Here is a 25681-nt window from a genome sequence, read left to right as displayed (position 1 = left end):
CTCATCATGGCAAGAGAAAAAGTAATCCAGACTTGTGCACAGTTAGGAATAACCAAACATTTCGAAAAATCACATCTTCAACCATGTCAAACTGTAGAGGAGTTCATAAGTGACCTACTTGACACAAGATCAACAATAGCCTCCCTTCCTCTTTCCAGAGTTCAAACTTTAAGATCGCAAGTCAACAAGATAATTTGTAGTACCACAGTCTCAGCTAACGTAGTCCTACAAGTGCTGGGATTGATAGCAGCAGCAATAACCCTTGTTCTGCTGGCCAGATTTCACACGAAGATTCTTCAGTGGGTGTTGGCATCTCAATGGTCAATGCTTCAGCTACCTTTATCCATTCCAATACAAATCAACTCATGCAAGAAAGATCTGATATGGTGGACACAGTTGGAACAACTGCTACAGGGCCGTTTATTTGCCTCTCTTAGCCCAAGGCCATAGTGACCACGGATGCTTCCCAGGCAGGGTGGGGGTCATTACCTGGGAAAGACAGTCCAAGGCATGTAGTCCCATGAAGAGGCCAATTTGCATATCAATGTTCTGGAGTTGAAAGCAGTGCTTTTATCACTGCAAGCCTTTCAGGATGCTGTCCCATTGGGAATGATAGCAATACAAACAGACAATATGTGAGTGGTTTGGTACATTAACAAACAAGGAGGAACCAAATCATACCACCTATGTCAAGAAGCACTAAGGCTGTGGCACTGGGCAGTCTTTTCCAACAGCTTTCTCTTAGCAATGCACATTCCAGCGAAGACTAATGTGCTAGCAGACAAACTGCGCAGGTGCATTCTGTTACCTCACAAATGGTCCCTCAACCAGAAAGTAGCAGAAATGAATTTCCGGAAGTGGCGCCAGCCTTGCTTAGATATTTTTGCATCTCCTCTAAGCAACAAAAGCAGCAGCTACTTTGCTCTCATCCTCCCACAGGGGGGGAGTCACCTATGGATGCTGTTCTCCATGACTGGCCCCCGGGTTACTGTATGCATATCCACCTCTGATATCAAAGTTCCTTCAGAGAGCTGCCAGGTCGAAGAACAAGGTCATTCTCATTGCACCCTTTTGGCCTCAACAAATTTGGTTCCCCTTCTTGTGGCCTCATTTGATCCATCAACCCTGGATTCTAGATTCAGCTCCAGACCTGCTGCCTCATGCAACAGACATGATTCATCCAGACCTTCCAAATCTCAAGCTGACAGCTTGGTTTCTCCATTTCCAGTAATAGCCAGACAACCTATGCTCTCTTCCCCTATTCGCCAAATTCTATTATCTTCCCTCAAACCATCTACAAGAAAAACTTATGCTAGGAAATGGAAAAGATTTGTGCACTGGGCACTTCAAGATACTGTGGACCCCTTTTCTGCACTGATTCACACTATCTTGGAGTTCTTGTCATTGCTTTTTAGTCAAGGGGCCAGCTCTTTCACAGAAAAGGTTCAATTATCATCAATTTCCAATTTCCATGTTGATTTTGATGGCTGTTCCCTTGCTTCCCATAAACTTTGTAAGACCTTTCTATGAGAAACACTTCTGTTGAGACCCCCAGTTAAAGATTATACTCCACCTTGGGACTTGACTCTGGTACTGTAAGCTTTTGGTCCTGCCACCTTTCGAACCTGCAAATACTTGCGATATAAAATTTCTATCTTGGAAGACTTTGTTTTTGGTGGCCATTACCTCTGCCAGATGAATTTCAGAAATTCAGGCCTTGTCAGTGAACTCTCCATACCAAATTTTTCATAAGGATAGAGTTACATTGCAAACTAATACATCCTTTTTGCCCAAAGTAGTATCAGAATCCAGCATTAACCAATATATCAATCTGCTAGTTTTTTCCCAAATTATACAAACAAAGGCGAATATTTGTTGCATTCAGTAGATGTGCATAGGCAATTGCATTTCTATTCACACAAAACAAAAGGCATCAGAAATTCAGATCAGTTACGTGTTTTCTTTGCTGAAACAAAATTGGGCAAGATTGTGTCTAGAGTTTCCCTAGCCAAGTGGCTTCATTTACGATAAGTTAAATTTGCTTTTAACTAAGCAACTGCGTGCTCACTGAACAAGCTCGATAGCAGCTTCTTCAGCTTTTCATTCAAGAGCCTCCATGGATGACATTTGTGCAGCAGCGACTTGGGCTTCATCTCACATCTTCATCTCTCATTACAAACTGGACTTAGTTTCTAGAAGTAGGCCATCATTTAGCTCAATGGTGCTTAGGAATATCCTTCCTTGAGGCCACCCTGGGATTCCTGTAGTTGGGGACTCTGTCCCTTCAGTTGAAGACTCAGTATTTTATAACACATTTACACAGAATAATTACTAACCCGCTAGTAGTTGGTTATTTTTCCCCTAAAGTTTATAGTGCAGTAAAAGAAAACAGAAAAGCACATATATTACAAATATTAAACCGTATTTCTAAAATAAATGACCTCTCTAATACTTGTCTTCACTGTAGCTCCAAGAAGGCATGTAACAGGCCATCAGAAGATAGCGTCTCTTCTGTTAATTAATATGACTACTTCACTATTTAGCTTACTATCCTGACCATATAGAAAGGAAGACGTGGAAATGTTATTGATAGACTGCAGCTGAAATAGTAGTAGTAGTACTTGACTTCATTTATATGATTATGACTGTAAGTATTACTATAGCTGTATCTGTTTCTGAATTAAGCATGTATTGTAAGTAAATCATTTGAAATTTGTGATCTAAATAGTGTCCATTTGAAAGAGCTGACTAACCATTTGGTGCTCCCTTTTCATGCATGAAAAGCAGAAATATCAATTTGAACAAGGCCTCAGTTTTTGAAAGGTATCATTGTTTTGCTAAACTTTAAAATCTACCCTGTTTTCTAATAGCCCTACACAGTGGCTACTATTCAGAATAGTTTATTAACTTCTGAAGTCTTGAACAGGCCAAACCCATTTGGCTGTTAACATGGACGATTAAGACTCCAAACTGTTAATGAAATTAATCCCTAATCTTCAGTCCCTTCCCTAATTTTCAGTCTTTCCACCTCCATTTGGCTATTGTGTCACTTTGAGCTAGTTACTTAACTAAACAGTGCTTCTGGGTTGCCTCTGAAAAGGCCATTGTGCCCATGTGGCTTACCAGGTTAACAAACATATAATAAATATATGGATACCTGGCTTGTTGTTGAATAACCATTTTGCTGAAAGAATTGTACTGTGATAGTAAAAGTGATCAAATGCATGAATGTTTGTTATGTTAGCTGGTGTGGATTTGCCAACTGGAGGAGGAGCAGCACTGTTTTTGTAAGCAAGCAAGAGGGGTGTCATTTGTTAATGCTGAAACTTTTGGATATACTAAATGTTTCAGCATTAGGGGTTAGGAGAGTGTGTATGTGATTGTATGAGGGTTAGGATTAAAGTAAGGACTACTATGTAAGATGATAAATTTGGTGTTATAGTTTTGTGCAGTGTCTGCCGAAATCTGCCTTATTTAGTAATAGTGTTATGGAAAGGGTTTTTGTTAGGGAATTTGCAGCGTCTAAAGGTTAGGGTTAGCAGGAGTAATGCCTGCTAACCCTAACTCTCTCTACATCTTACCTTAAGAAAACCCTTTCTATAATCTTCTCCCTATTCAGACAAATTTAGTCTGAATTTTTATTTTTTTTTTTATTATTGTAAGATCGCAAAAGGAAAGTGTTTTTCTTTTGCACTTTATCTTTGGTTCAGCATTTGTGTTATTGGTAACTTTGCTTTTCAGTATTCTGGCATTGGTCAGGAGTGACTCGATATTTTCACATATCAGTCAGTTATGATAAACCCTATATATATATATATATATATATATATATATATGTGTGTGTGTGTGTGTGTGTGTGTGTGTATACATATATATATATATATATATATATATATATATATATATATATATATATATAGATAGATATATATACAGAGAGAGAGAGAGAGAGTGAGAGGGAGAGAAAGATATATATATATATATATATATATATATATATATATATGTGTAGATATGTATATAGTTGTTGACATCATGTGTTATCTCATGTTTAAATTGTCATCCTTACAGTGCAGATTGGAATGCTGTTCTTTATTTACAGCAGCATATTGCAGAGGGTAAGCAGCCAACGATTCTTATAGTATCTTGACTCTAGGTTTTCCTGGTTGCTGTTGCTGCTATTGAATAAAGAATAACATTCTTTGTTGCATCTACTGCATACCTCCTTTTTTTTTTTTTTTGTAAAACATTACTTAGTAAGGTAACTACTTTATAAAATGTTAACTTCTTACTGAGTACTTGTGTGGGACCTGTCATCAGTGTTATTGTACTGTTTACAGAGAAGAAATTTCAGCAGTATCTTATAGGTTCATAGGTAGGTACTAGGCTGTCTGCCCAAAGGCATTTATAAGGCTAGCCAGAATGTGTTGGCTTTCGCCGCCCCCTTAGATCGTTCTCTGTGCCTCTGTCCAGTAGAGCCACTGAAGTGATCCCCGAGGTAAACCCCCTGTTTCCCATCCACTCGCCAAGGCCTCTCCAGCACGTCCCATTTATTGTTGTGGTGAGGTTTAGATCCCTAGAGCGTGTGGCTTGAGGGGATATGGCTATGGATATGATATATATTAATCTTCAGCTGTATTTCTGCAATCTGTTTCCAGTAATCTTTAAGAACATTAGTGGTATGTACATTTATAGCATTATGAATGCAGTCTTGTGCATCTGTTATGTATAGTACCTGGAGTCTTTGTTGTCTGGGTATTTTCATTCAGCAGAGGAGAGCTGTAGGATGCAGGCCAGAAGGTCACTACAGTGAAGGGCACAGTTTTGTAGAAGGTCACTGTGACCCATTCCTGGATGTTATTGGGGTTGATCAGCATCTTTAAGTCTTCAGCCTGTCTTGTGTCTTCCACATATAATATACCTGCTCGTTGTAAACTCTGGACTCTTACTAAGAAAACACCTCTATTATTACCTGCCCTTTTCCCATTTCAAGCAGTAAGCACTTCAGTGAACACCTGTGATCAGTTTTATTTATGGCACACACACTGCTAAAATCCTACTGGAGGTTTAGTAAAAAAAATGTATTTATTTATTTCTAGTTGTATACTGGGAAAGCCTAACTGAGCAAACATTTTTTCAGTGGAGGCCTGGGAAAAAACTGTCCACAAGAAATAACACTAGTACATATGCAACATACAGAATACTCAGCTAACATTTAGCAGCATTACATACAAAGCTTCACAAAAGCGATTTGGACCAAAAATATTTGGACATTCTCACACTGATATGGATGCCTAGGTGATTCAGCCCTTCCATCCTCCCTAAACTAGAATGATTTATCTATCTGTCCATTTTCATCTCTAAATCAAAATCAAGAGATCATTTGCCAGTATCAATGCTTCCATGTATTTTATGTTATGTAGTATGAATAATACTTTCACTGATTTTCGTACATTGCAAAATCTGTCTCAACAGTTTAATTATATTATTGTATATGTTTAGCAGAGCAACCATAGGTGAAAATTAAACAAATGAAAACGAGAAACTATAAAATGCCATCAGTTTGTTCATCCATTGCTCAATACTCTCTTTATTCAATTCAAGATCACATGTAGTTAAAATCTGCCCCATCAAGCAATGGGTGTAAGTGAGAAACAATCTTCCATGGGATGCAATTTCATTTAGAAACACTGCATGTACACCTAGGGGCGTTTTTGTGCTGTGTCAGTTCATCTACAAGCAAATATGTGGGATGGAGAAGTAAACTGGTGAACCTATTAAGGGTCCACAAGGAAAAAGGGAGGACTTAAAAACTCCAAAAAGGGAACTAAATAGGGGAATCAAGCATTACAGTGCATCAGTGCTAATGAATGTACTGCCATGTCACCCAAAAGCAAACCATATTTAGCCAGCCAGCAGTCCACTTAGCAGACATGTTTTGCTTTTAATTATTTTTTTAATTATTTTGTTATGAGAGCTTTGATAAGTTAGACATGTATGCTGCACACTCTCTAGGAAAGCAACACTCCTAGTGAGCACTGAAGATTACAGGTTTTGAAATAAAGTGACACCCAGCAAGAATCCAAACTTATAGAATGCAGAAACACACTAAGCAGTACTATACAGAGAATATATTGGTAAACTCCTGTAGATAAGTCCTATTTCGTTGACCATTCTAAGAATCTGTGTGCTACCATAGTTATGTTTTTCACATGGAACAAGGAGCATGAGGAAACAGAAATTCATGCATAATAATGAATATCACAGTTTAAGTTTTCTCATGCATTTGCTAAACTAAAGTTTGCAGTGGAGTTTGAATCCTTAATTTGTGTGCAGGCAAAGCCCCCCCTCCACATACACGTACATCTTGCCGACATACAGTTTGTTTTCCTTTACTATTTTTTCAATGATGTTTGCTTCTGCTGCCTGTTGATCATCTGCCCCCAAGGCCATTTGTTCCATTCATTCCGCATCACCAGGGAGAGGAGATAGCATTTAGACAGCCATTAAGGGTGGTTTGAAGATTTTCTGTATGGTCTTACATTTCCAATGTGGACACCCTGCTTGCAGATACAAAGAGGGATGTGCAATGCACTGTCTGAGCTGGCCTTCCCTCACTTCTGCAAGAAATATTGTCAGCAAGTAGCCCTATCTCCTCTCCCCAAGCATGGAGAGTGGCTTCCGCAGTCTCCACTGTAGAAATCACACTTCCCTGTGGGCTCCCCAACTACCCTACCCACTTCCTCAAAAAGGTGTGTGAGCCACACCCTTTCACTCTTTTCCCTCCCTTCTTGACTGTTCAGTGCCAGGGCTATTAATCGAACCCTGGTTGCCTGGGTGTCAGTAAGGGATTTGCACTTCTTTGCCAGGGAGCCAGGCTTATTTCCTTTACTACTTTATCTAATATAATCAATTTCAGTTTCCTGTATCATGTTGGGGGGAGGTAGATTTTTCCATGTAGTGGCCAGACTGGAAACAATTAGCAATTGGTCCAAAAGTGATATCAAAAGTTAGGTTATACTGCTGAGTAAAGGTATAGGAATATAAAGACTGCATACATAATTTCAGAATTCATGACAAAAATGCATCATTCTTATGTTAAAATATGGATATTTATTTTTTTATTCTAATATCTGTTTTTCTAAAGTTCTACTTTTTTATTTTCAGTGTTCAAAAGCCTACTCAAGCCAGTTTTTGGATACTTATGATGCTCATAGCATGACAGTAGATGCTGTCTGTTGGAACCCATTCCACCCTAAAGTTTTCATTACCTGCAGCTCTGACTGGACTGTTAAAATCTGGGATCACACTGTTAAGTAAGTCTCATAAAATGCATTCAACTTTGTAAAATCTAGGGATAGATGCATCCAATTAACTAGTATGGGAGAAGCAGCAACTTTGATAGCATTTTGTTTAGTCTTTATGTAATATGTGTAAAATATACAGACAATTTTGCCATCCATCATTTTTATTTTTATCCATTCTTAGTCTCATAACTTTTATTATGCAGCTGATAAAATGCATCTTGTGAAAATAGAAAATAGAGTTGCTTGAAAGAGCATAAATTGTAAAAAGAAAAGTGTAAACTTACATTAAGCATTCCAATAAAATTGGTTACAGTAGTATCATGACAAGCATATTTTAAAGATTTGTATTCAGTGGTTAACCATGCTGCCTTGCCCTTTCGAAACAGTGGTACTGTGCATTTAGTAAGTATCAGTGGTGACCTTTTCTGGTCAAGTTGTTAGTAAATCAAGTTGATTTCTTGCTTTTCTATCCATGAGTTACATTTGTGCTACTTCTGGTGAGCGTATCCCTGTATGGAAGTGAAGCTCTTCTGTTTGTTGTTGTTTTTCTTTCGTCTTTTCCCGGTTAGGGGTCGCCACAGCGGAACTCCAGTCCGCTAATGATTGGCAGTCGATTTTTATGGTGCCGAGGTGCCAGCCCCAATGCCCATCCTTCAATGAAGGCACGCCCATTCACACATGTCTTTAGAACGCCACTCGACCGCAGGGAGGACATGCAGACTCCACACAGAAGGCGCTCCAGCCGAGAATCGAACGTGAGAACCTCTTGCTGTGAGGTGACAACGCTACCGCTGCACCACCGAAGTGAAGCTTTTCTGTTTACTGACAATAATTCCTGTCTAAAGTCCAGTCTATAAACAGCCTAGTTTATTAATACGTTAATCACAGAACAGTGGTCACAAAATCTAGGTCATCATATTCCCAAGTCATTATTTGTTTGGCTGAGCATGCTAGAATTGTCTAGAGAATAGAGCTTTAAGTAATGGCTTATTTTTTGGCAGAATAGGTTGTTTGTGTTAAGGGACAGTTCTTTTTCTAGAGTTTATAACTGTGAAATTATTAAATCCCAGATGGAATGTGTCACATATTTTCCCTAACAGTAAGCATTACTTCTTTCACCATCTACTGTTTACATTAACTTTTATGAGTCTTGCTGAAAAACAGTAGCTTTAAATGTGGTCAGTCTTAATACAGCTGAGTTTCTTACTTTAGCCAATATAAATATATTATTTTTATAATTTAGTCAGCAAGAAATCTTTTTTTTTTTTGTTTTGTTTTGCTTACAATGCTGACACTTATTTTATTTCATTGTTAACCTGTATATACCTTGCTAGTGTAACATATTAATAATGAAGTGTTGCTTGAAAAACTGGAGATATTTGAAAAAAAAAAACATTGTTTACTGTATATAAATATGTTTGGGTTACTTGTCTTTTTTGCCTGCTGGTATATAAATATAATTGAATATATTTTGTTTTATCTGTTTACCCATGAGACATATGTGCTTATTATCACAAGTGTGAAATTGTTAAATTTCATTTGGAATGTCTCAAGTATTTTTCCTAACAATGAGAATCCCTTCTTGCAACCTGTACTGTTTATAGTGGTGCTTTGTTAACTCACTAGCATATGTAGCACCTTTCTGTGGTATTTCCATTTGGAGTCCACAGCTCTTTATGGCACCATGGAATTGCTTGGAAAAGGAGTATTTAAAATGAGTTGCATGCAGAAAAAATACACTAAGAATGTTTTCTAGGATGCACTCTAGTGGAGATATTAACCACTGTTTGTCGCCTGTTGTTCATAGCTTCCTATTTTCCTGAGTGAGTTGCAAATTATAGAGGGGAGCATGTGAAACCAAAAACTGCACTCCCTGGAAGCATTTCTATCACTAGAAGATGTGGATGTCTGTGCAGTCACAGAAACCTGGTTTAAAGCCTCAGAGAATACCCTGGCCCTGTAAGGCTACAATATCTTCCACACCTTTAGTCCATAAAATGAATTTGTGAAAACCAAAGGAGGCGGTGTTTCAATCTATGTTAGAGATAAATTCACCTCACATCTAGTTAGACTGGACAACTCATAGGTTCATAGGTTGGTACTAGGCTATCAGCCCTAGGGCCTATACAAGCCTAGCCACAACAATTCCCTGGCTATTTCTTCCCACACTATTTACTTCCCTGGACACCTGTCTAGCAGGGCGACTGACGTGATCCCTGGGGTGAATTTCCTTTCTCCCATCCAATCATCAAGGTTCCTTTTGAAGAGGGCCAAAGAGGCACTCTGCTTGACATGTATGGGCAATCTATTCCAGAGTCTGGGGAGTCTCTGGGTCAGGAACCTATCCTATTGTGATGACAAGGTTTAGATCCCTGGAGCGTGTGGCTCTGAGGGATTGGGATTTCTTTAAGTGTAGCATGTCCAACAGCTCTGGGTTTGACATGGCCTTGTATGTTAAGCAGAGATTGCCTCTGAGTAGACAATATGCGACAGAGTATAGCTGGAGTTTTTTAAGGCGGTCAGCGTAGGGCATCGGCTTTAGGCCTGTGATTCTTTTAGTGAGGTATTTCTGCGGCTTTTCCAGTTGTTGCAGATGTCTTGAGAGGTACATACCAAACGGGGCATTGTATTCTATAATGGGTCTAATGAGGGATGAGTACAGTGGGACAATGACCTCCTTTTTTCTGGATGAAAAGCCCTTAGTGATGAGGTGTGCCACATAGAAGGATTTCCTGACTGTTGTGGCGATGTGGTTATTGAAGGTGAGACCACTGTCCACCTGTGTCCCTAAGCCTCTTATCACACTTTCGGTGTTTAGTGTACTGCCACCTATATGGTAATTCACAGATACATGTTTTTTCCCAAAGGGGATAACTATACATTTCTTGGCATTGAGCTTGAGCCCATGGCTCTGGCACCAAGCATCTGTTTCTGTAAAGCCCTTTTGTAGAGTATCCACATCATTTGAGGATTCAATAATGGCTCCCAGTTTGCAGTCATCTGCGAACTTTGTTAGCCAGAGTCCCTTCAGAGAAGTAGATGCCAAACAAGAACGGTCCCAGGACTGAACCCTGAGGTACTCCACTTGTCACTTGTCTGGAGCTGGATTTGAAGTCGGCTACATTTACAGTGTGGGTTCTATCAGTAAGCCAGTTAGCAACCCATTGGGTGACGTAGGGATAAATGCCCAGCTTAGTAAGTTTATCTATGATTCCAGAGTGGGGGATCGTGTCAAAGGCCTTGGCAAGGTCCAGATAGGCTGTGTGGACCACCTTACCCTTGTCCATGGCTCTGGAGACTGATTCGAAGAAGTCAATCAGGTTCAGGAGACAAGATTGGCCCTTCACAAACCCAAACTGGATGGGGTCCAGTGTTTGAAGGTTGCCAATGTCTTTGTTTATAAGTTCTATGATAATACGCTCCATGGCCTTGCAGATAAGGCTTGTCAGACTGATGGGATGGTAGTTTCCAGGATCCAAGGTGGATTCCCCCTTGTGGAGTGGGATAACTGTAGCTCTGTGCCACTCAGTGGGCATGAAACCTGAGGTGAGGCTATGATTAAACATGACACTTAGGTGAGGTGCCAGTTCATACTGTAGTTCATGTAGTACACAGCCCGGGATGTCATCTGGTCCCATGGATGCTGTATTCTTAGTTTTGGAGAGTGCGTTTTTTACCTGTGTGGCCATTATTACCGAAATTTGGCAATCTTCCGATATTGAGGTGGGCCATTTAGGGGGTGAGAGGGGGGTGAAGTTGGCACTGAATCGATCTGCCAGGATATTGGCAATATCCTTGGGATCAGTATATTTAATGCCATTCTGTTTTAGCTCAGAGCAGATCTGAGCATTGCCATTTAGATTCTTGACATAGTTATAGAATGCCTTGTGGTTGTCTTTGGAATCTTTGGCAATTTTATTTTCATAACTAGCTTTGGAGGATTTTATGAGGGATCTCAGTTTCTTACTGAGGCTGGTAAGGGAGTTTTTTGCATCCTGGGATTTTCCTCTTTTCTGCAACAGTTTCTTCCTTTTGTTGTAAAGTTTGTTTATAGCAGGGGACCACCAGATTGGCTTCCTTTTTTTGGATGAGAGCATCTTGGTTCTATTTGGGATGGCACGATTCATGCATGAGTGGATGTGCTCATACAGTGCCTTAGTGTAGGATTCAGCAGTTGAACTTTCAGTTCCCGTCTGCATGGATGTTATGATGTTTGTCACTTCTGACTTGAGTAGCATGAAGTTGGCTTTGGAGAAGCTTTTTATGGAGGTTTCCTTACTGGAGGGTGGGGGTGGGATGTGGATGTTAAGGGTGATTAGCTTATGGTCAGACCTGACTAACGAGGGAGTGACCATAGGTGTGGAGCATCGATTTCCCATGTTGGTAATGACCAGGTCTAGGATATTGGAGGCCCTGGTGGGACTATGGATTAGTTGATCCAGGGCGTTGGAATTTATGAATTCTAAGAACCGTTGGGCAAAGGTGTTGGTACATGAGTAGTTTTCCCAGTTAATGGCAGGGTAGTTAAAATCACCCAGTATTAGGGTGTTTGGTTCTATCTTAATATTTTCCAGTATGTTTAGAAAGGTGTAGTGAGAATCTTGGGGTATGGTGGGGGATCTGTAGCAAGCTACAATTTGGATTTCAGTCTTACCTAGTGTTAGTTGCACCTGGAGAATTTCAGACGCATTGTGTTGGGCAACTAGCCTGGTGGTGTGAATATCCTCCTACACTCCTCCACCTTTAGTGTTTTGGTCCTGGTTTGGTGGGTGAAAAGTGTGGTAAGAGTTGTAGCCTGGTATTGCAGGGGTGCTCTCTGGAGCCTTGAACCAGGTCTCAGTTACTGCACAGATATCAATGTTTTCCATTTTTAGGAGTGCCTCGAGAGAGAGTGCATTTTGAGGTTTAGACTTCTAGCATTGAGTAGCATTACCTTCAGATTTTGCATGCTTGTACCTATTACGGTGGTGGTTTTGTCCTTTGAACTTTGCCTAAAAAAGGCACTAATGGGGTGGCAAGAGCCTTAGCCAGTAACCTGAATCCCAGGGGCGACAGGTGCAGACCATCTCTGGCAAAGCATCGTGGTCTGTCAATCATGTCGTCCCAGGCAGACAGATACTGGATCCCATTTGAATGACACCAGAAGCTTAGCCAATTGTTGAAGTCAATCATTTTGTCCTTATATTGTGGTATAATTCTGGGTGAAGGCAGGATGCTACTCAGGGCTAGGGTCATACCTGCCTGGGCCACATGATCCGAGAGCTCTTCCATGTCTCTTTTCATGTTGTCCAGGGAGGTACATCTCAAGTCATTTACTCCAACATGGACAATGACAGAGTCATATTTGTACTTGTTGTGGACTGACTTGAGTGCATGCGTTATGTGGCGAATCCTGGCACCCGACAGGCAGCTGACTGTAATTTTCTCCTTGTTCAACCTGGTGAGAGGGACATCAGTGTGCCGGACTATAGAGTCACCTATGACTAAAGTGTTAGGTACATTGTCTTGCCTTAGGGGCTGTTGCTAGGTGGCACACTGGTGTTGTGAACTATGTGACACTTTGGTTGTGATTGGTGTTTATTTGCGTTTCAGCTTCAAAGGTGCTTGTTGCTTGGGCAGGTTACAGTTAAGGGCCTCTGCATATGTGGATTTAGTGTTGCTATATGTGGGTGTTGGTGGTGTGGGTTTAGAAGGGCTATGTGTTGCTTGAGGTGTAGTGTGGGTGTTAACCTTCTTCTCTTGACTGTCTAGTACAATCTTGGGTGGAGAGAGCTTTGCTTCCATTTTGGCTATGTAAGTGCATCTCTCACAGGTTGTAGTGTTGGGTGGTAGGAGGAGAGGGTTGTCTGTGTACATGAGGCAACTGCTGCATTGCCCCAGTATGCCCAGATTCACCAGGTGGACAGGAGAAATCACCGGAAGCTGACCCTTGGACATGCCTGGTTTAGTGCTTTTTTTTTTTTTTTTTTTTTTGTAAAGTACAGGAGCTATTTCCCCTTACCCTAGCAAGGTACTTTGCAATTATAGGCTGTTTAGTGCCTACTATTAATTTATCCTTATTAACAAGGAGAGTTGAGTGATTGTATCAGGTTTAAGGCTTCCTAGTGCTTTCCAGCAGGTATTAGAGAAAGTGCTAGTCACAGGGATGCTTAAAGGTAAGATGAAAAAAAATGCACACTGCAGTGTGCACTAGAGAAGTTAGATGTGAAAGTAGGTAACTTAAGTTTTACCTGTTTAAAAAGTTAAGGTTTAGTGGAGAGTCACTATTTTTAAAACAGCAAGCTGGATTGAAATGGGTGGTCACTTTTGTATTCTGGTACTATGGAATACAGTAAGATGGCCAATAAATTTAAATAGTTGAAGGGGAGGGATTTCAAAAATGATGATTTTGTGATTACTCACACAAGCCAGTGAAAGTAGAGATGAAATGAGATATATGGTCAGATTAACATAAGAGGCAGGCAACTAGAATGACAGTGGTATTTAACAAGACAACTGTAACTGGGTGGGAGGGCGGTAAAAAAAATTCTGCCTGACTCAGAAGAGAGAGAGCTGTGGTCTCTTTTGAAGTTTTAATATGCTGTTAAAGCAGAATGCAAGTAAAACACAAGGTAAAGAAAACAAACCATAGTATTCAAAATATAGAAAGGCAATAAAGTAATACAAAAATACAAAAAAATAAAAGCAAACTAACCTTTCCTTCACAGCAAAGTGTAGCAGAGTCTGGATGAGCCTTTCTGGTAAAGCATGAAGTTACTCCATGTCTACGTTTCAGTGAGTAATACCCCCATTCAAGTCCTAGTCATTTATAGATCCCTCTCCATGGGTCATGACATCTATGAAGCCTACTTAGCCAAACTAAAGACAATCCAAATTTTACCAAACACACTGGTTATGGGGGATTTCAATTATTCCACCATCAACTGGGAAACCTGCTTTAGCCCAAACATACTAGCACAAAAGTTCCTTGACTTTGTGAATTCAAATGCCCTGGAGCAAAATGTCCATACCCTGACAAGAGGAACAAACATTCTAGATCTGGTCCTCACCAACATGTCAAACAGGTACACTGTTGTAGCTGTTGGACCCTAATTAGTTAAAGCTGACCACAAATCGTCACCTTCAAACTGACACTAACACCAGAACTCAGAAAGGGTGAAATCAAACTCACAAACTTCACCAAGGCAAACAATACCCTTCTAGGTAAAGGTATAAATGCATTTCAAGTCCACCTCAAGCTGAAAGTGGGAATTACACCTAAGCTTACACTAAAGCCCTGTACAACCACTTGCATAAGTGTATAAACTCATCTGAACAAGATAGAATCAAAGCCAAAGCCTCAGCTAAAATCATGCTGCCATGGTGGACTTCCAGCATCAACAAACCTTACAATAAATGCAAAATGTTGCTGTCTAAGAAAACAAAGACAAGAACCCAACAGTGGAAAAGCACTCTCCTCAGCCTTAACAGGCAAATAAGACAATTTGTCAAATCCTCCAAGAGCTCCTTTGAGAGAAACCTAGCAAGTACTGCCAAGGATAACCATAAGGCCTTTTACAGCTATGCACATAACCTAAAGGGTAGGACCCAAGCATGTGTAGAACTGGTGGCCAACAGTATCACACACACTGATCCCACAGAGATAGTGAACCTGCTAGCGGATAGGTTTGGTGAAAATTTCACTCCCTTATCCCATCCTAACTTACAGCAAATCCTCCCCACCTTGCATATCTAAAGAGTAGGTCCTCAAAGCCTTGTCCAAGGCAAAGAACACGGTTTCTGTGGGACCAGATGACATCCAGGCTGTCTTCTAAACAGGCTAAAATGTGAACTAGCATCACCACTTAGTACCCTTTTCAATCATAGCCTAACCACAGGCTTTGTTCCTGCAGAATGGAAAACAGCTACAATTATTCCACTCCACAAAGGTGGCCTAGTAAAAGACCTAGGGAATTACAGACCCGTAAGTCTGACTAGCCTCATCTGTAAGGCCATGAAACGTATCTTTATGAACCTAATAAATAGACATAGGTGACCTCCAAACCCTGCATCCTACACAATTTAGCTTTGTGAAGGGAAGATCCTGCTTGTTAAATCTAGTGGGCGTCTTTGAAAGTGTGACCAAGGCTACTGATGAGAGCAAATTTGTACACACAGCATACCTCGACTTGGCAAAGGCTTTCAACACAATCCCACATTCAGGGATTACCAATACACTTAGCAAACTGAATGTAAACCTCTTCGTTGTAAGATGGATTGCTAACTGATTCACACCAACCAGCAGACCTGTTACCAGTGCGGTGGCACAGAGGTCAGTGCAGGCCCCCTACTGTTTGATATATACTTTTCAGAAGTTCAGGTCAAAACTAAAGGGTTGGAGCTGACCAACTTTGCAGATGACTACAAACTAGGTGCAATAATTGAATACCCAAATGATGTCAGTATACTCCAGGATGGCCTTACACCAGGATGGTCTTACACAGACCATTAACTGGGAAAACTACTCATGTAACAACTCTTGTGCTCAACGTTTTCTGGAATTCATAAATTCCAACACCTTGGATCAACTTATCCACACCCCCACCAGGGGTAGCAATATCCTAGACCTGGTCATTACCAACATGGGCAACCGGTGTTCCACACCAGAGGTCAATTACTCATTGTTCAGATCTGACCACAAGCTAATCACCCTAGACATCCACATCCCACCCCCTATTAGGGAAACCACCATAAAAAATTTCTCCAAAGCCAACTTCACGCTTCTTAAGACAGAAGTGGCAAACTTCACGACACCCATGCTGATGGACAATAGAGGTACAACTGCCGAGTCCTATACAAATGCACTTTATAAGCACTTACACAAGTGCTTGGATCATGCAATCCCTAACAGAACCAAGATGCTATCCTCCAAAAAAAAAAAAGAAGTCAATCTGGTGGCCCACTGCCATAAACAAACTCTACAACAGAAGAAAGAAACTGTTGCAAAAAAGAGTAAAATCTCATGATTGGAGGACCTCCGTGGTAAGCCTCAGTAAGAAGCTGAGATCCCTCGTAAAATCCTCCAAAGCTAGTTACAAAAACAAAATCGCCACTGATTCTAAAGACAACCACAAAGCATTCTATAGCTATGTCAAGAATCTCAATGGCAACACTCAGATCTGCTCTGAGTTACAGCACAATGGCACTAAATATACAGAACCAACTGATATTGCCAACATCCTGGCATATAGGTTCATTGCTAACTTTACCCCTCTGTCACCCACTAAAGGGCCCATCTCTATACCAGAAAAATGCAAAGTTCCTGTAATCACGGCTGCACAGGTAAAAAACGCACTCTCCAAAGCCAAGAACACAGCATCCATGGAACCTGACAACATCTCAGGTTGCGTTCTACATGAACTACAGAACAAACTGGCACCCCACCTAAGTACCATGTTCAATCATAGCCTCACCTCAGGCTTTGTGCCCACTGAATGGCGCAGAGCAATAGTTATCCCACTCCACAAAGGGGGAGCTACCATGGACCCCGGGAACTACCGCCCCATTAGCCTGACAAGCCTGGTCTGCAAGGCTATGGAACATATCATCATGGAACTTTTAAACAATTACATTGGTAATCTCCAAACTCTGGACCCTACCCAGTTCGGGTTTGTAAAAGCAGGTCATGTCTCCTAAACCTGATAGACTTCTTTGAAGCGGTCACCAAAGCCGTAGATGAGGGTAAGGTGGCTCACACAGCCTATCTAGATCTCGCCAAGGCTTTCAACACCATCTCCCACTCTAGAATTATAGATAAACTCACTAAACTAGGTATAAATCCCTATGTCACAAGATGCCAAGTGGCTCACTGAGGGAACCCACATTGTGAAAGTAGCAGACTCTAAATCCAACTTCAGACCAGTGACAAATGGAGTACCACAGGGTTCAGTTCTGGGTCCTCTCCTGTTTGGTATCTACTTCTCTGAAGTACAGGCTAACATAGAAGGTCTTTGGCTAACAAAGTTTGCAGATGACTGCAAACTAGGAGCCATAATCAAAACTCCTAACGATGTGGACATCCTACAAAAGGGCCTCACTGAGACAGATGGCTGGTGTCAAAGTCATGGCCTCAAGCTCAATGCCAAAAACTGTATTGTCATCCCTTTTGGTAAGAACTCTGTACCCATGAACTACCACATAAGCGGTAGTCTACTTAACACCGAAAGTGTGATAAGACCTTGGGACACAGGTGGACAGTAGTCTCTCCTTTGATAATCACATCACCACATTAGTCAGGAAATCCTTCTACATGGCACACCTCATCACAAAAGGTTTCTCATCCAGGAAAAAAGAGGTCATTGTTCCCCTCTACTCATCACTCATTAGACCCATTATAGAGTACAACACCCCTTTTGGTATGTACCTCACAAGACATCTACAACAACTGGGAAGGCCGCAGCAATACCTCACAAAGAGGATTACCGGCCTCAAATAGATGCCCTATGCAGACCTTCTCAAAAAACTCCAGCTTTACTCTGTCACATATCGCCTTCTCAGAGGTGATCTCTGCCTAACATACAAAGCTATGTCAAACCCAGAGCTGTTGGACATGCTCCACTTAAAGAAACCCCAATCCCTCCGAGCCACATGCTCTAGGGACCTAAACCTTGTCACCACACTAAACAGAACATGCTGGGGGGATAGATTCCTGTCCCAGAAACTTCCCATACTCTGGAACAAACTATCTATCTATATCAAACAAAGCTCTTCATTAGTACTCTTCAAGAAAAATCTTTGATTGGATGGGAGATAGGAAATTCACCCCGGGGATCACTTCTGTGGCTCTGCTTGACAGGGGCACAGGAAAATAATTTTCTTGGGTGGCAAAAGCAAGGGTACCATTTGGCTAGGCTTTTATAGGCCCTAGGGCCAATAGCCTAGTACCTACCTATGAACCAGCGACTGGTGTATTAGTCACGGTCTCAAACTGAATGCAAAGAAATGCAGCATCATTCCTTTCAGCACAAGCAATGTCCCTTCACACTATCAAATCAATAACAATACCCTTAGTACCTATGAAGTGGTAAGGCTCCTGGGATCACAGGTTGACCGTGACCTTAACTTCAACCACCTTGTATCTACCATTGTAAGGACAGCTTTCCACGTAGCTCACTTAATTAGTAAAGGCATCACTCCGAGAGCAAAAGATGTTATAACCCCCTATACTTGGTACTTATCTGGCCCATAATTCAGTATAACACCCCATTCGGTATGTACCATACTAGCACCTACAGCAATTAGAGAGACCTCAGAGGTTTCTAACAGAGAAGATCAAGGGCCTCCAGCATGTGCCTTACATGGACTGACTAAAATTCCTGTTACTATATTCTGTATCATATAGACTTCATAGGGAGACTTGTGCCTGGCCTACAGAGCAACCCAGTACCCAAACCTAATGAACTTACTGCATATCCATAAATCAAAGCGCCTAGGGGTACCCATTCCAAGGACTTAAATATGGCCTGTGACTTAAACAGGACATGCTAGAGGGACAGATTTATCTCCCAGTGACTGCCATGTCTTTGGAACAGGCTACCAATTCATATGAAACAGAGCACCTCTATGACATTGTTTAAGAGGAACCTGGATGAGTGGATGGGGCACCATAAATTCTACTAGGGATAGTGTCCACAGCCCTCCTGGACATGGGCGGTCATCACTAAATGCAATCTTGGGTATTGACTAGTACGTATATGGTATTACATGACCTCTGGATTGATAGCTTAGTAATCTGCTATGATCCTTTGAAATGTCATGCTGGGAGGCTGAGAAATACAATTTCACTGTCCACGCAGAATGCACTAAACTGTAAACATTGCAGACTGTTAGTCATTATGTTGATATTCAGCATTTCCAGATTGCTAAAAACACAGTCACTGGGATTCAGAAACAAACAGACCAATGTGAGATGCAAAACTGTGTGACAAGTGGTGATATGCAGAGTGGGGTGATTCAGAGAAAAGCCTAGTGTGACCATGCTAGGTCTCGAAATATATTGGCCGTAATAGCATGCATGTGAGCTCATAATGCGATGGAGATAAGCAGCATTATTATAATGAGGGTGAGTGTGAATACAACTGAGGGTAAACAACATGGCAAAGTGATTTCAGAAATATATATAAAAATTGAATGACAAAGCATGAATGTCAGAGTAGCTGTTCACCATAAAATCTTTGTGTTCAGAAACAGAGACCATGAAACTGTGTTATGATAACAGCAGGTTTAGCCTAAATGTATGTGTACAAGTCTGTCCTTGTAGCCAGTTGCAATGCAGGTGCTCATTGTCATCTGCCATCTCACAGAATGATTTAATGATACCTAACATTTCATCCCCGGTATGACACAGAAATAATGGACTGCTACAGTTTAGACAGAGACAACATGGAAGAGCTGGTACAGATATGTCACCCTTATATGTTTTCTCATGGGTTGCATGGAATAGCCATTCCTTTTGACATGAAGGTACATATGTAGCATTGCAAATACTGTTTACTGGATTTTTAGGAACTAACAGGAACCTTTTAGGAATTAAAAGGGGATGTGTTGAGTGTATACCACTGATCTGTTTCACGCATACTACACCCATTTTCCCAATGCAGCACATGGAACAGCATATATAGTTTCTACACACAACAGAGGAGAGAAACAACACCATATGGGCATTTTATGACATAGCTCATTTCTCTGAGGTACTGGGAGTCATTGACTGCATCCACATTGCCACCAAGGCCCCACCTGAGACACGGACTCAGGAACAATGATTTATCAACCACCAGAGATTTCAGTCCATTAGCTGTCAGATAATCTGTAATACACAGAGAATAATTTACAATGTGTTAATATACCACCCAGGCAGTCCCCATGCTTAGGTTCATAGGAGGATACTAAGCTATTGGCCCGGAGGCCCTTATAATCCTAGCCAAGAATTTTACAGAAGTTCCCACAAAGTCACCTTCCAATATGTAATATATATATGACCTGTATTACTAATTTGTTCAGGGTGATTTACCCCAGGGCCATATTATTGATGATTCCAGATATTCTGGAGCCATGGTTAATGACACCAATAAGAAATCTATAGACTGTGGTGGAGAATGCATACAGAACCACTCTGTCACAGAACCAAAACATCATTGAACATATGTTTGGGTTGATGAAGGCCCACTTGGATTTTCTGCATGTCTTTGGTGGTGCCTTGCATAATGATACAGAAACATGCAACAGATTACATGTTGTATGCAGTTTTCACAATATGTTGGTATGCAAAGAAATACAGAAGGGGATTGACATTGGAGAAGAAGTACTGAGTCAGCAATAGAGGAGGTTCTTGTTGAGAAGCATGTGCAGGACCAAGCTGCAGATGCTGACTATGTTAGGCAGGGGCAGGTCCTGTATGCTGTGCCAATGGCTAAGAGACAGTGTTTGGTTCACAGATTTAGCAAAGACTAACAATGCATTTATACTAATGCTAGGCTTTGCTGTGGCATGCACGCATGGACTGGCCTTGTTGTGCATCACATACAGGCTACTCTGATAGCAGAGTATTTAGATAAGGCATAACTGGAATCATATTCTCAGCTGCAGAGGCCACAGTGACCAGTGTTGACAGTGGACATTGTGCACAGGCTGTTGATTTGGGTGAGTATGTATGTGCCATGGCTTGGTGAGTGTTTGGAGCCTGGAAGAGTGATCAGGGAGGGAGTGGTGTCTCTGCTGTGGCATACCTGGGCAGAGGTGGCTGTTGGTGATAGGTGTATGAGTGTGTATATGGACACAGCTGCTGTAAAAGATGCTACACTGTATATTAGTCACTGGGACAGGTACAGAGCACCCTCAGGAGGTACCTTCACTGACCATGCATGTCCCCATCCATAGCCGCCCTCTTCAACGAATGTCACTGACACAATCCTCAGCATACAGGACTTATGGCTGTATCAGTGTGAATGGGAGCATGTGCTATGTGTGAGTTCAGCATGTGTGCCCCATCCTGTTCTGCATCTATGACATTCCAGAACAGCCTTGATACTAGTAGAAGGTGTCACAAAAGGAGCTACTGCCAGGTCATTTATCTGGAGTTTTGTAAATAATTATATGTCATTTGTGAATATTAATATGATTTATATAGAAGTGTGACAGAAAGAGATACTGCCAGCCCAGCTATCTGGAATTTTGTAAGTAGTTGTGTGTCATTTGTGAATAGCAACGTGATTCATATGCCTGTATTACAAATGTATTGGAACTGTATGTCTTATTGTATAGACATGTGTGCTGAAGTGATATTTTTATACACTATTATAAATGTTTAGATGTATGTATTTTAACAGGGGAGACTGAAACTTCAGAAGAATGGTTCAGGTTGAGTTACTTTATGGCTGGGCCATAAAGAAAAGAGATGTTATCTTTCAGTTTCAGTGCAGTAGCAGACATAATGTCTAGAACTAGAATTTTTTTGTATTGTCGTTAATTCTGGAGGAGTGTAAACTGTTTTACGACTTCCACCATTTGCCAAAAGATCTAAGGTCTGTGTGTTTTCGCAGATAGATGCTAAATGCTACTGCTGCATCAGTGGTTTTGCCTGGAATAATCAGATGACAAGAGGTGATGTCATGCTGCAAGTATCCCAGCAGTAATATTTGAAATATTAAATGTTAAGTTGTCAATCTCACCTTCATTCTTGCTGGATGGGTTCGGAGCCAAACCTCGGCTCCGACTCAGCCACTTACTAAAGCTCGAGAGCTAATTTTACCGGCTCGAGGCAACCCTATATCCAATGATGCTAGGCGATAACTACCCAGATCTCGTTTGCCGCTTCGCTGACGAGGTGCGTTTTACTGGCTCTTGGTAAGTGTTGGGATTTTATTACTTCAAAGTTGCCTTTGTACTTAGCCTTCCCACCCCTTTCTTCGTTTAGCTTAGCTTAACGGTTATATTACACCCTTTTTCCCGTTAGTCCTATTTTTTCCCTTTTATCCAATTTAATTTCCCCTTCCCCCTAGGTTAGGCCTTAGGCCTGCTCCTTTCCTAGTTCCTGACAGGGATTCTGTGCTGTGTCTGTGGTGCGCTTGTGTATCCCTGTTTTACCAGTTTGTTTGGATTGGGCGTGTGTGTGTTTTTTACATTTGTGCCCTTTTACTTCGACAGCACTATGTCGAAGGACACAAAGGTCTCAGGCTTCAAGAAGTGTGACTCGTGCTGTCAGAAGATGTCTCTGACAGACGGTCACACCTCTTGTGTTTACTGCCTGGGACCCCTGCACCTGCAGGACTCTTGTTCTGTGTGCCATGCATTCAGCCCAAGAGTCCTGCAGGAACAAATTAATCTTAAGGGGCTTATTAAAGCCCGAGGGCTCCCCACCTAAATCTGTGCCGGGGAAGCCCTCGAAGCCAGCAAAACCATCGGCTCCGAGTCCTAAGCCTTCGGCTGCTGGCTCACCATCTGTGGCAACATCGGCTCCGACTGGAGCCGATGCTTCTGTGTCGCAGCTTCCAGCATCGGCTCCACTCTGCGCCGATACCGCTGAGCCTCTACTTTCACGGTCAGTTCCGGCTGGAGCCGATGTATCTTCGGCTCCTTCGGCTCCATCCATCTCCAGGAAAAGGTCCAGATCCCCATCTTTGGAATTGATCCATTCGGCTCCGGGGTCACCCTTGCTCTCGGAGCGGAGCCATAGGAGCCATTCTTCTCGGTCGTCCAGGCTTTCCGATCATGACCTTGAGAGAGTGGTCAGTAGACTGTTAAAAGTCTCAGGCACTGGCCCAAATGCTTCATAGCCCGTCTCATCAGACAGTGGCTATTTCAACTCCACCTACTATTCCTCCGCCGACTCTCCCTCAGAGTTCGGAGCCAGAGCTCCTCGGAGCCGTGACTGTTGTGGCGTCGGAGCTGATACCTCCCCCTTCGGCTCCGTCATCCTCAGCTCCGATCTCCTCCTTGATGCCTTCATTGGAGAGATCCGGGCTCCTGGTCTCTCTCGCCGGCTCCGAGGGGGCGAGTGGCATCGGACCCTTGTCCGACCCCGTTCTCCCTCTCAGAGCGTCGGTGCTGATGAGCTCGGCACTGATATCGGCTTCAGAGCCATCCCTGTCGGTGCGGCCTGGGGTTCCTACTTCTTCAGAGCGGGAGCCCTCTGGTCTGTCTGATAGGGGAGCCTTCAAAGTGATGAGGAGCGTACTAGCTCCAGGGCATGGTCAACAGTCAGCTCCATCAGCTCCTCCCACTACAGTGCCTGCTGACGTCTCTTCCCACTCTCTTGCTCCCGGACCCAGAGATCCAACGCCTCAGGTTTCCCCACTGGGAATATCTTCTTCTTCTGAGGCTTTTCCTGACCCATCAGGTGAACCTCCGCGCAAGAGGACATGTAAGAGGAAGCATGTGGACTCCCCTGAGTCCATTACATCCAATACCGACTTGGATGAGTCGGAAGAATCCCCAAGGTCTCCCTCTGAGGATGTCTCTTTCTCAGACATCCTTGAAATCTTGAAACAGAGGGGGAACTGGTCTTCCCTTAATCCTTCTGAGGACGAGTCGGTTTACCTGGAGGCGTTTGGTTCTCGACCCTCCACCTCCTGGGTGTCTCCGCCTTTCGACCCCCTTATGGACGTGGTGGCACGGAAGGCGTGGACGTCCCCGGATTCGGTGGAACCCACCCCACGGAGGCCTTCTAAATTTATTACGGCTCCAGCTGATAGGCAATTTTTAACAAAAGGTGTCCCGGTTGATGCCATGGTGGTGGCTGCAGCCACCAAGAAGGAACTAGCCGATCCTTCAGTACCTATCCATCCTCCTAACAAGGATTCTAGGACTATGGATAGGTACGGCAAGTGGATGTTTTCTTCAGCGACCTTTGCCATGCGGTCGCTGAATTACTTGTGTCACTTCACCCGCCTTCAGAGAGATGTTCTCAAAGAGTTGGGTGAAGTTTTACAGGATCCGTCAGCTGCTGGGTCCCAAGATAAAATCAACTCACAGCTAGGAACCCTAAACTCCATTGTTAACTCCTCCATGCGGCTCATTTCCTATGCAGCCAATGGAGCGAGTAGGGCCGCAGGCACAGGTGTAGCCTTAAGGCGTCACGCCTGGATGCGGCTTTGTAATTTTGCTGATCCCTTCAAGGCGTCCTTCACTAATTCCCCCTTTGATGGTTCGACGTTGTTCGGGCCTCAAGTGAAAGACACCTTGACCAGATGCGAGCAAGATGGCAAGACTCTTTCTGCCGTAGGAGTCCGTTTCTCCACCCCTTCCAGACCATATCCTAAGGGTCAAAAGGGTGGAAAAATGTGGTTCCGCAAATCACAAGGAGTCACGCCTGATGCAAGAGGTCAGTTTACCCCCAGAGGCAGAGGGGGTAACAACAACAGACGCCGCCCAAGAGGCAGAGGGGGTCCGCAGAATCAGGGTAGCAGAGAGTCTCTCTCTGACAAACCCTTCCAACATCCCTGAGGTGTTGCCCGACTGTCCACCTTCGGAGGCAGTCGGGGGAAGATTGTCGCTGTACCCAAAATCCTGGCTCTCCCTCACTTTAGACAAATGGGTACAGTCGGTTATATCCGAGGGTCACAAAATTCCCTTTATCCAAACCCCAACTCAACAAAACGGAACCCTTCCAGACGTTCCACCCAGTCTAAGGGAACAAGCAGTGCTAGAAATTTCAAAACTACTAGCAAAAAGAGCCATCCAGCCAGTCCCAGCAGACCAAATAGGATCCGGAGTCTACTCAAAGTTCTTTTTGGTACCAAAAAAAACAGGGGACTGGAGACCAATATTAGATCTCAGCAAACTAAACAAGTTTGTAAAAAAGACAAGATTCCAGATGGTCATGCTACAGTCCATTCTACCCTTTTTGGGCAAGGACAATTGGATGTGCTCAGTGGACCTTCAGGATGCATACTATCACATCAAAATTCACAGGTGCTCCAGAAGGTTTCTCCGCTTTCGGCTGGGGGCCAGTTACTACCAATTCAGAGCCCTGCCCTTTGGTCTCACTACAGCCCCCAGAGTGTTCACCAAATGTATGGCAGCAGTTACGGCTCACCTGAGGCATCAAGGATTCCAGGTGTTTCCATATCTAGACGACTGGCTCCTCACCACCACCACCAGGCATCAACTTCTTCAGGCCAGAGATTACACCATTCACATTTGCAGAGGGCTAGGAATCTCTATAAATTTCAAAAAGTCTGCCTTGTCGCCTTGTCAATCTATTACCTTTATAGGCGCCAACTTGGACACCGTGCAGCTCTCAGCAAAGCTAACAGATCAAAGGGTCTTAGATATCCAAAACCATGTCCATGTTCTGCTTCAGAGTGACAGAATTCAGGCCAGGTATGTCCTGAAAGTAT

At 42.6% G+C, this 25681-nt stretch overlaps 1 protein-coding gene across 1 annotated transcript in view; it reads left to right on the top strand.

The window, feature by feature from the left end:
• DNAI1 (dynein axonemal intermediate chain 1) overlaps positions 1 to 25681 on the top strand; it is a 2249827-nt gene that overhangs the window by 1974513 nt on the left and 249633 nt on the right. The window contains exon 17 of the mRNA XM_044077834.1: positions 7168 to 7316. Coding sequence (XP_043933769.1) covers positions 7168 to 7316 — 149 coding nt within the window. The remainder of the gene's footprint in view (positions 1 to 7167; positions 7317 to 25681) is intronic.

The sequence above is a fragment of the Protopterus annectens genome, chromosome 1.part1 (genome assembly GCF_019279795.1).
Source record: "Protopterus annectens isolate FY-2018-M chromosome 1.part1, PAN1.0, whole genome shotgun sequence".
Classification (NCBI taxonomy): Eukaryota; Metazoa; Chordata; order Ceratodontiformes; family Protopteridae; genus Protopterus; species Protopterus annectens.
Note: the sequence above shows the minus strand (reverse complement) of the source record. Positions and strands in the feature narration are given on the sequence as shown.